Source organism: Tachysurus fulvidraco, chromosome 18 (assembly GCF_022655615.1).
Source record: "Tachysurus fulvidraco isolate hzauxx_2018 chromosome 18, HZAU_PFXX_2.0, whole genome shotgun sequence".
Lineage (NCBI taxonomy): Eukaryota > Metazoa > Chordata > Actinopteri > Siluriformes > Bagridae > Tachysurus > Tachysurus fulvidraco.
The window spans coordinates 1,411,412-1,422,527 of NC_062535.1; the positions used below are offsets into that span (position 1 = coordinate 1,411,412).

An 11,116-nucleotide genomic window follows, 5' to 3' on the forward strand; every position below is an offset into this window, starting at 1 on the left:
AACCGGGAAAGTGACATATTTTCTCCTTGATTAGATCTTTCATGCAAACTAGCTTTAAAATGGCTTCAGTTTCAAAACACACCGAATAAAGATACTTACTTTAAACAATGAAGTTTGTCATGATCTCGTGCTGCAGGTTTGAGTGAGGATCAAAATGGCCTATAATTCCACGTCCACATATACAGCCCGCATGCATTAACAACCAAACCAACTTGTGTGCTTGTAAACTTGCATGTGTACATCCAATCATGTTAAAATTAAGCTGCTTAAACAATTTTGAACCAACTTATTCCGACTTGTTAAGTCAACAAAGTTTTTTGTCCAGTTAACTAATAAAAATTAGTTATTTAAACGTTTAGTGAATTGGATTTTTTACAGTGTAATAGTCTTAGTTCACAACAAAACTTTCTTATAGTTGACCATTTCCAGTGTTGTGGATGTGATATTTGCAGTAAAAACCTGAAATGTAATTGATCAGAGAATTTATTTATTATCATTGACCCGTTTGTTAATAGTTTGATAAACCCTCTGATGATAGAATCCACACATCTGATATCAGTCTGTTCTTTAATTTTAGATCTCTCTTAAAATCATGAAATTATGGCTGGTTGACTGTTTCATATTTGTGTTGGTGCACAACTCATATGTGGTGAATTACCGTGTCAGTAGTGTTAATTTTGTCACCTATTTTTAATTTAGTCTTAGTCTTAGTCTTAGTCTTGTGCCAAATGTCATTGTTATTTTTAGTCATAATCAGTGATTCAAATATCTTTTTTTGTTAGTCAAGGTTTAGTCGACTAAAAGTCTCGTCATTTTAGTCTAGTTTTAGTCAAAAAATTGTAGCTTGACCACATCTGGAATCTATTGTAAGAATAAATACAACGAGGCCTTGTTAAATTCAATAATATCATGAACACAAGTGTTATAGTGGAAATAAATAACTTAATGAAAAGCCTAAGATCAAAACTGTAGGTGTAATACATGGTATTGCACACACCATTATTGATGATATTTGGAGCAATATTACATGTAATTGTTAAACTTGATTCTCTTACATATACATTTGCTTTTAAGCCTAATTATTAATTTTGATTATGATGTGATTGTGACAGGGGGAGAGGTTTCAGGTTGGGGGTAAAGAGTTTTTTCTGTCACCGCTTTTGAATAAGAAACAATATCAAGGCAATAAAACTTGTCAAAACTCCGAATCACAAAAGTATCAGTGAGAAGTTGAGAAAACTCATTTAAACAGTGCATACACTTGAACTTGAAGCACATCAAAAAGCCGCCTAGACGGTGGACTTGCTTTTAAACTCCTTTTTAAATCATCATTTTATGTCAAATTATTGATTTATTTGGTAGGTAGCAATGTAATAAGCAGGATCCGCTTCGCAGACATGTAACTTGCAACAGCACGAAGCCACGAACTCGTTCTGAATATTTTAAAGGCGTAACAGCTGATGAAAAAGCAGAGACAATTGTAGACGAAAACGAAGAGAGATTTTATCTTAGTTTTTATTTTATACAAAACTTTTTCGTTTCGTCTTTTTTCGTCAACAGTAATGCATGTTAATTTAGTCTTGGTCAGCGTTTTTGGACAGTGGTACAGTCTTGTCATGGTCTCGTCTTAGCCATGAGAAAAAAGGTTGTTGACGAACATATTTCGTCTCGTCACGTCTGACGAAATTAACACTATGTGTCAGTTTCCTTAACATTTCTATTGCAGCACATAAATGCAGTAAAATACAGACCGCAGTAGACAACTTAGAAAGGGTTTTGTTCTTTAAGTAAGAACTTTATTTTTTTATTAATAAGATTAACGTTTACATAGAATTCCTCACTTACATTTTAGGGTTGATTAAAACAGTAACTGTAACTAAAGTAAAATAATCTAATGTGCTCCATAAATACAGAAAACAGTGTTACACTTATTTTAGCAATACATACTTGGTTCTCTTTTCCAATCAACAATAATCATGTCTCCTACTGTGTATTTTAAGTGCTGTGTAAATCACTTTGGGTTACATTAATACACAGAGGCTTTGTGATCTGAGTCCCTACTCGGTTTTTTCAACAGATTTAAATGATTTGTCCTTCAACGCGTCAGCAGCGATGTGCACAATCTGATCAAGTGCCTTGAGAATCAGAAGATCCATGTCATCATCTGTGTCTATCTCCTCATGGTAGTTCTTCACAGGGAAAATGTAATTCATAGGAATCCCCAGTGTATTACTACACACTTCCATCTGTAAAAAATCAAACACAGGTAGAGGTAAGATTGATAATGTAAGAGTGAACAGAGTACGATAGATGTTCAGTTTCTCACTAGTTATGCCAGACATGGACATAGTCATAGGAACTGATACTGAAGAATCAGACCTGATATTAAACTATGGACTTGCATGCATGACGGAGTTTGCTGAAGTGTCAGATGTCAGATGTGTGCAGTTCTGAGCAGGAAATTAAATCCAGATTTTATTACAGGACATTAGCTTCCCAGACCAAATATGAAGATGTGAAGACTAGACTGTTCACATGTACAAAGATGGTAAGGACACATGTCCCTAAGGACTGTAATTGTCTGTAATTACAGTCAGTGTCAGTTCTTCTCAGGCAGTTTAATACTTAGTTGTTTTTAGATTTTTTAGGTGGCGAAGGAAAAATATGCAAAACTTTGGATTATATAACTAAATGATTACCTTCTCCTTGATCTTTTGGCTGGTGTAGATCTTCCTTAAGTCCTGTTGAACCAGTGGACATGCTGAATCTGGTCTTGTCATGATGATTACTTGAGGCATATCTGGATGATATGATAAATAATTTACAAACAATCCCTACAGTATGAACAACATTCTATACAAACTAATCAGTATTGTAAAAGTTAATTAAAGATAGATTTAGCTTGCATTTAATTGATGGAACATTATTACTATTAATGTGTTAAAGGTAGGTTCTCCGATGTTTGAGAAATACTTCAGAAAACTCAGTGGGGAAGACAAACTAAACAAAAATCAACACAAACGTGTAGCCAATGAGCAGAAATGGGCGGGTCTTGTCAATATGGGCAGAGAAAGTGTTCAGTGCGCATGTGTGACATGGAGGATAAAAACAAAGAAAGAAAGAGAAGAAAGGCTTACGATAAGGTAAAAAGTAGGACGTGTTAATATAGGATCAGCTTTCCAGCACTGGAGAGAACTGATGGAGCAGGAAGTTGGACACATATTCACAGGTTGGAGTTTCCCGAGTCAATAACTCCTGAGCTAAACGCTGTTACTACACAAATAACACCTCTTTTCTATCGTAGTAATGTAGAGAGGCAGCTACAACCGCCTTTTGTGTAGTAACAGCGTTTAGCTCAGGAGTTATCGACTCGGGAAACTCCGACGTGTGAATATGTGGCCGACTTTACTTAAGACGCCGAGGCGCTTTTTTCCTTCTCGATAGGTGAGTAACGTTGGTTTTGCTTTGTTACACAGAACTGATATATACCTTTGTCCTTTACATGATTATGCTTGTGTGTCATTTTTGCTTGTTTGTTTATCTACAATCGTATTGTTCTTCCCTTCAGCTATGATAAAGACACATTTCTTTCTGTTAGTCGCCTGGGTTACGTATGTATGTGTGGGCAGAGCTATAAATACAGGGGTGGGACCCATTTGGGTTAGGGGCGTGTTTGTTTTGGTGATTTTATATGTCAACATTGGCTTTCAAACATCGGAGACCGCACCTTCTGTATTTCGTCCCTGAGATTTTCTCCTAACACAGAGAAGTTTATCATCTGTTATAATCATTCTTACTCCGTTCGGTACCAGCCTGACGGATTTTTTTCAGCTTATCAATGACCCCATCCTTCATCATTGATATTTTGTCGGCAGCAATAATGTTGACCAGGCATGTGGTTTGATCCTCGACATTTGGGTTGCTTCTGTATTTAATTTCGGTCACATGTGCATCAAACTGAATGTGAACATGGAAGAAATATACAGATAGATAGATAGATAGATAGATAGATAGATAGATAGATAGATAGATAGATAGATAGATAGATAGATAGATAGATAGATAGATAGATAGATAGATATTGTCACAACCAGGATGGAAGGAGACAGACCATTACGCAGGATAACTTCAAATGAAAGGGGTTTAATAAATAATGAAGACAACACTATAAAAGACGATAACTAAAACAATACAAAAGACGACACTTAAGTTATTGAACACCGTTCCACCTGTGGAACACTACCGCTAGGGGCTGAAGCTGCATAATTTCATTGTAATTTTTAAGCATTAAATCCTCTAAAAACACGAAAAAACTTATGTTTCTAGTAAAGTTTATACTCTCAATATTTTTTTAAGCCCACGCACAAAGCATAATATGATTCATAGCCGTCATACTCTTAGAAAAAATTTTTGGGAGAAAACTGACCTAGGTGGCGCTAGACCAGTTTTTCCTTACCTTTAGACGCATCCCTTTCTTCACTGGGGTAATATATTCCAAAACAAATATTCCACAAAAATCCACACAGGTCCAAGGAACTGAAATCTGTAAGCCTTTTAATCCAAAACGCTTTGGTCGCGCCGCAAATATTCCGAAAAATTGTAAACAGTGGTGCGCCACCATCTTTGTTTCGGCTCTAACTTCTCATTGGGGTATTCAAAAATTCTAAATTTACGTCATATTTATAGCCCAGGGCGCAACGAATCAAACAAGCCCTCACTTAAGCCAATCGGTGCTTGTATTGCAGAGATAGACGGCTGAGAAGCCAATGAGGTCAGACATCATTTTTGGGAACCCGCCTTTGACTGACAATTACTCCTTCCAATAGCAATGAAATTGGCCGGGACCTATACAGCTCTTTAGCCAATAAGAAGACGATTCCAACGGTATGCCACGACCCGCCTCTCTAATGCTGGCTTCTGCGCGAAAATCGTGCGCGATGGGTTTATTGCGCAATCCTTGAACTTTTCACACTCTCACAGCTCAGGGTGTCAGGTTACAGGCCTCTTTACACAACAGAATAGTAGAGAGAGAGGCTGTGCTGGTTTCTGGCCATTTAAACTGAGCATGCAGTCTTTTAATTCAAAGTTATACAGTAAACAAGTAAACAAGAAACACATGACCGGATGGACATGTCCGTAGAAAAATAGTTTTATTGAAGCCATTTTTGGGTCTTTTGACTTGATTTTTTTTTTGGTGAAAGCCAAGACATGTGGCTATGACCCTCAGGTGTTAAATGTTACCTAACATGTTCCAGAGAAATAAGATAAATTAAAAACCTCAGGCGAAAATCAAAATTTTCCATTCTAGCCTCTGTAACTTTGTGTCAGTAAGGCCTAGAATCAATCTGACACTTGTATCTGAAACTAGAGAATCACTTCTTTCCAATGAGACCAGGCTCACCCCTGTGTGTTAAAGTATGTGGGAGCTGTATCACTTTTTGTTTTGTATACAATTTCGTCCGATCGTTCGTGTGCGATAACTTAACAGGGACTAAACGTAACTAATGATTCACTTAAATATAAAGAGATACAGGGAGGAGCAGACGAAGGCGGGGTAGACATGTGATGAGGAAGGTAAACAAAGGTACATGGCCAAAATTCCGGGCTGAGTCCTGACATACATACATTTTATATATATATATATAAGATAATTCACATGTTGTGAATATCTGACATACTGAGATAATGACATATTTTGACTGCATGAACACTTTTACTTACCTTGTGTCCTTCCTCAAGTAACCCGTATATGGCTCTGATAATGTCTTGTGTATTTGCACCAGACTCTCTGTCCTCAAGTCCCATGATATCATTAAAGACAAAAGGCAAATTGGAGCCATCTTCTGCTTCAATATAATGAGTTTTGTACTGTAAGACAAATTCAGATGTATCATTTACTTTGTGTTCCTTTAATTACCTATTGTCTGTTTTTTTTTTGCTGCTGGTATCTCATTAAAAATCTAATTGTACCTGAAGTATTATTTAAAGAAAATGCTTACCTTCTTTGTGAAACTGGTACCTCCTGCCTTGTCAACAAGAGCCCCAGAGGTGATTCGTCCTTGTAAAGCATTATTGACTGAGTTTATAAAACTGGACTTTCCTGCTCCGACTTCACCAACAACCAGAATCCTCACAAACTGAGCACTTGTTCCCTTGAGCTTGAATGTCCTCAGTTTCTGTTCAATTCTGTCCTTTTCTCTATTAAAATCAGAAAGTCACAAACTTAATGAATTTAAATAAATGATATAAAGCATGACACTGAGCATGCAGATAAGTTTCTGTACTAATGTAAAGTGTAATATGAACTACAGAGGCTGTTCATTCATTACATAACCCAAGGAGAGTAAAGCAAATTATTGTTTATTTCTTATTCATCTGTCTACAGGATGAATAAAGAAATAAAGAAAGAATCATTGTTTAATAAACGGTATAAAATAAAGAAAATCAATCCTTTAGGTTTCAGAGCAAATGTGTATTGTAACAGGTTCTGTTCAGAAGTGAGGATACATAACTGTCAGTATTGGGGTAGAATTAACACCATAGGAACATTAAAGAGTTAAAATAGTCATTTCTCGCTCAAGGCAATGAGATTTTCTTCTATGAAATTAAAGAAACTTACCCCCAAGGCATTTTCCTCCATGGTTGATCAAATTCTGAAGAACAGACAACCAAATTCAGTATTTACACAAACAGTGCAGCCAAAAGTATGTGTTCAGTATTCAGAATGTCTACAGTCTTCTGTTTCTGCAGTAAACCTAATGTGATTTTTCTGTCTCAATCGCTTCAATCAGTCACAATAAAATATTCATTTGTACTGAGTTTAAAACACAAAACATGAATTTTAATGTAGATGGATATTGGTGCTGATGGGAATTATAACTATTGTATAAAACATTCATGTTAGAAAAGTGCAGCAGTAATTCAACAAGTTTTTTTCAGTTTGTCAGACAATGAAATGGGTCAGAATCCAATCTAACTGAGTCCTACTCCTGTAGACACTGAAAAAACTGTGAACACATTGTACATCTAGTTACATCTGAGTTCTGAGCACTAATTCTGTCTTACCTTCTTGTTACCTTCTAACTTCAGCTGTGAATTTTGTTAAATGATCTACTGCATGCACACGATTAGAAAAGCTGCTTTAAACTGAAATTTCTGCTTTAAACTGAATTCTGAAAACATGAAAGTAGGAACATTTTCCCCATTCTGTATATTTGTTTCCACTTAGTCACTGTCAATCACACTGCCTCCAATTGTGACAAGAAACTTTGGTATGAATGTCTGAAAATAATTTTTACATTTGTCTTACCAAGTTGTTGATTTGAACGTGGTCCGGAATGCTCCATTTTATACAATTAATTCTGTTGAAAATTCATGATAGAAATAATGAAGCTGGAATCAACTTGAATTTCTGGATTATTAAAAATGAACTAAACAGAAGACAGTGTATGTTTTATTTCCTTGTTCTACACAGGTATACATCTCTACTTAAATAATAAATCTGAGTTTTTTTTTTTGTTTTTTTTTGTTTAATTTGAAACAAAAAGGTCCTGCTTCAGAATAAAAGCATGGAGAGGCTGAAGCAAGAAAGTTACAGAAAAGACTAATAACTAATAACATTAGATTACATTAGATTAGATTCCACTTTTTTCCATTCTCTAAAGCCAATGTACAAAGACTAAGAAACGCAGTTAGAATCTAACCATAAGTTCATAAGCGTTACATTTTCTAATGGTATATAAGGTAAATTGTATAAATCCTACTGTGTGAATAACACTATTTGTTTCCCAGTTGCAAAATCATGACAGATACAAACACATACACACATGTCCATATTTAATTAACTTCTGTTCAACACCCAAGAAAATTCTTAAAGCCTAATTTACATAATTAAGATCAAAATGTTCATGTAAAGATCAGATAACAGTAAAACAAGAACCCACATATACTCACGGTTTATGGCTGTACAGATCTAATGCAGCTTTCAGCAGTGCCAGTTATATAGCATCAGTTGGGGGCTCCTCCTCCTCCTCCTCCTCCTGGGCTATTCTCATTCTAGATTCTTTCAAATGGAGGCATTTCATGTAAATGGAAAGTGAAAATAAATTCACATTCTGTTCAAAGACGATCAGTAGATGTTTGGTGAAATTATTAAGTTACTAATAATTAAGTTAATATTATTAACACTATTATGATGTTTCAGTATCTCCAGAATACTTTACCTTCTCTGTATATTGTGGAGTTTATATATCCACACACACACACACACACACACACACACACACACACACACACACACACACACACACACACACACACACACACACATACACCTGACAGCTGACTAAAGTGATTAAATCCTTAGAACTCACTGTCGCTTCTATAAATATGAAATAATCATCTCCTTACAGAAAACATCACCATAGGAACAATTCTACACATTCATTACAAATTCAGTTGAACTCCAGTGTGGGTTTTGTGACTATTCTAGTTAATAACATATTAGAACAGGTGTGTTGATGTGAACCTGGGTTGTGGCTTGCAGTAGGACCTACAGGAAGAGAAAATGTAAAATCACTTACACATGTGTTCACCACATTGACTTTTACACATTTGTTGATTTTGAACTGAAAGTTGTTCACATCCTGTGCAGCAAACATCTGTAAATATTAATTAATTTATTGGTTTTATTTGTAAAATAATGCAAACAATTGCAAAAAATATTAATTGTGGTATGTACTGAACTCAACTTCTCAAATACGTCTGTAAATGTGTAGGAAGTTCTAGGTAGATTCTAAATAAAGAGAGATGTTTGTATGTTGATAATACTCCTTAAAAGATCATGAGTTACTGTAAACTGAAAGTGAAAGTATTTTATGCCGTCATCAGGATCTCAACCGTTATCTTTCTCCTTTAAACTTTTAAACATGAACTTATTCTTTACATGAAACTCTTTACAACAGTTGTGCAGTTTGTTCAGTAGTTGTGTTCTATTAATGTATGAATTATGATTAACCCCTTTATGCCTTGGCACCCTTTTGCAGGTTTTTCGCCTACATGACCTACCCAACAAAAAGTGGTACAGCTCCCACATACTTTGACACACAGGGGTGAGCCTCATTGGAAAGAAGAGATTCTCTAGTTTCAGAAACTTGTTTCCGATTAATTCTAGGCCTTACTGGCACAAAGTTACAGAGGTCTAGAATGGAAGGTTTTCCGCCTGGGTTGTTTACCTGATAAACTGATTAATCTTATTTTTCTGGAACATGTTAGGGACCAAATAACAACTGAGGGTCATAGCCACATGTCTTGGCTTTCACCAAAAAAAAATTCAAGTCAAAAGACCCAAAAAGGCTTCAATAAAAATATTTTTCTACGGACATGGTCGTCTGGTGCAGCGTTTTTGTGTACTTGTTTACTGTATAACTTTCAGTTCCTTGGACCTGTGTGGATTTTTGTGGATTATTTGTTTTGGAATATATTACCCCAGTGAAGAAAGGGAAGCGTCTAAAGGTAAGGGAAAAACCGGTCTAGTGCCACCTAGGTCAGTTTTGTCCAAAAAATTTTTCTAATAGTATGAAGGCTGTGAATCATATTATGCTTTGTGTGTGGGCTTAAAAAAATATTGAGAGTATAAACTTTACTAGGTAAATAGTTTTTTTCATGTTTTTAGAGGATTTGATGCTTTAAAGATGAAATGAAGCTTGTTTCTGGGTCATCCCCTAGTGGTCACATTGACTTCGGCACGGCGACCTGTAAGAGGGAGTTCTGCCTTAATATAACCTTTTAACACCTCAGAGAGTCTTTTATCTGTAATAATAGACTATAATCTCTATTATTATATGTATTTTTTAGACTGATGCAATACATGACTGAAGGTCTGAGGACTGAGTTCACATGACTGAGACTGACATGTCAGACATTCTGCTAATAGTCTTCACCACAACAAAACTTTACCAGTGATACATATTATAATGTATCAGCTCTGAAAAAATTATACAAAATTATATTATACAGACAGCTGCTGTCTGAATGTTGACATACAGACTGCTGTTTATACACTACACTGTACACAGTATTTTACTCTAACAAACAAATCATCCATTAAGCAGCAGCTCTGAGGGCAGAAAGAGCTTAATGACAGAGACCACAGGAAAAAGGCCAGACTGGTTCGAGCCAACAGGAAAAGTTATGTAACAGCAGAATCAGTACAGTCACACACACAACACACTGCATTACAAGGTAAAATGTGTATCATGCTCTAGGCAGATAAATATTTAATTATTACCCTGTTGTAACCCTTTCTCTCTTTACCACATGCACACACACGTTGCACAAGCACGCACACGCACAAGCACGCACATACGCGCACACACACGCACACACACACACAAACACACACATGCACACACACACCCTGATAACTCTTCTTGAAAGAATGTGATCTACTGGAAACTTAAACTGAAAGTATTTTTTTGATCAGATATAGAACAAAAAAGCCGTTAGTTGTGGTTTTACTTCCAGTCCAAGTAATGAATTGCAGTTGCTGATGTTTGACACTCACATGGATGAGGGCAATCATGACACAATGAGGAGCAGCTGTGGTGACAGGAAGGAGCAGACGAAGGCGGGGCAGACACGTGACGGTGAAACATAAACAAAACTGCACGTGGCCAAAGTCCAAGCTGAATCATGACAGAGCCCCCCCCAAGGCACGGCTCCCGAAGCGCCAAATTCCGACAAGGTCCGGGGGGGGGGGGGGTGGCACACGGCAAAGGCAGGTGGGGGGAGCAAGGCACACGGCAAAGGCAGGTGGGGGGAGCAAGGCACACGGCAAAGGCAGGTGGGGGGAGCAAGGCACACGGCGAAGGCAGGTGGGGGGAGCAAGGCACACGGCGAGGCAAGTGGGGGGAGCAAGGCACATGGCGAGACAGGTGGGGGGAGCAAGGCACACGGCGAGGCAGGTGGGGGGAGCAAGGCACACGGCGGCGCAGCCAGCGGGGGCCGAGCGACGTCCACAGCCGAGCAGAGGGGCTGAACGACGTCCACACACGAGCAGAGGGGCCGCGCGACTTCCATAGCCGAGCTGAAGGGCCGAGCGACATCCACAGCCGAG

At 37.3% G+C, this 11,116-nt stretch overlaps 1 protein-coding gene across 4 annotated transcripts; it reads right to left on the reverse strand.

The window, feature by feature from the left end:
- Positions 1-1,769: 1,769 nt before the first annotated feature.
- LOC113637795 (interferon-induced protein 44-like) lies at positions 1,770-8,080 on the reverse strand. Of its 4 annotated transcripts, none has more exons than XM_047802875.1 (8): positions 7,954-8,080; positions 7,310-7,361; positions 6,620-6,653; positions 6,000-6,198; positions 5,722-5,868; positions 3,798-3,957; positions 2,700-2,800; positions 1,770-2,189 (listed from the first exon to the last, which is right to left on the reverse strand). In XM_047802875.1, exons 2-8 carry the CDS (start codon positions 7,344-7,346, stop codon positions 2,058-2,060), a joined length of 810 nt encoding a protein of 269 aa, XP_047658831.1. In that variant the 5' UTR covers positions 7,347-7,361; positions 7,954-8,080; the 3' UTR covers positions 1,770-2,057. The 4 variants fall into 4 exon arrangements, with proteins under 4 accessions (XP_047658831.1, XP_026994483.1, XP_026994484.1 ...); XM_027138682.2 differs by having other exon boundaries at positions 1,770-2,246; positions 7,954-8,079; XM_027138683.2 differs by having other exon boundaries at positions 1,770-2,246; positions 7,944-7,962.
- Between the last annotated feature and the right edge of the window lie 3,036 nt (positions 8,081-11,116).

What these genes read in the sequence shown, in the direction of transcription:
- LOC113637795 (XM_027138682.2), bottom strand. Translation starts at nt 7,346, where the DNA reads ATGGAGCATTCCGGACCACGTTCAAATCAACAACTTG. An exon ending in ACGTTCAAATCAACAACTTG is followed by an intron (nt 6,654 to 7,309) that starts GTAAGACAAATG and finishes TCTGTTCTTCAG; the next exon opens with AATTTGATCAACCATGGAGG. An exon ending in TACTTGAGGAAGGACACAAG is followed by an intron (nt 3,958 to 5,721) that starts GTAAGTAAAAGT and finishes GTTCACATTCAG; the next exon opens with TTTGATGCACATGTGACCGA.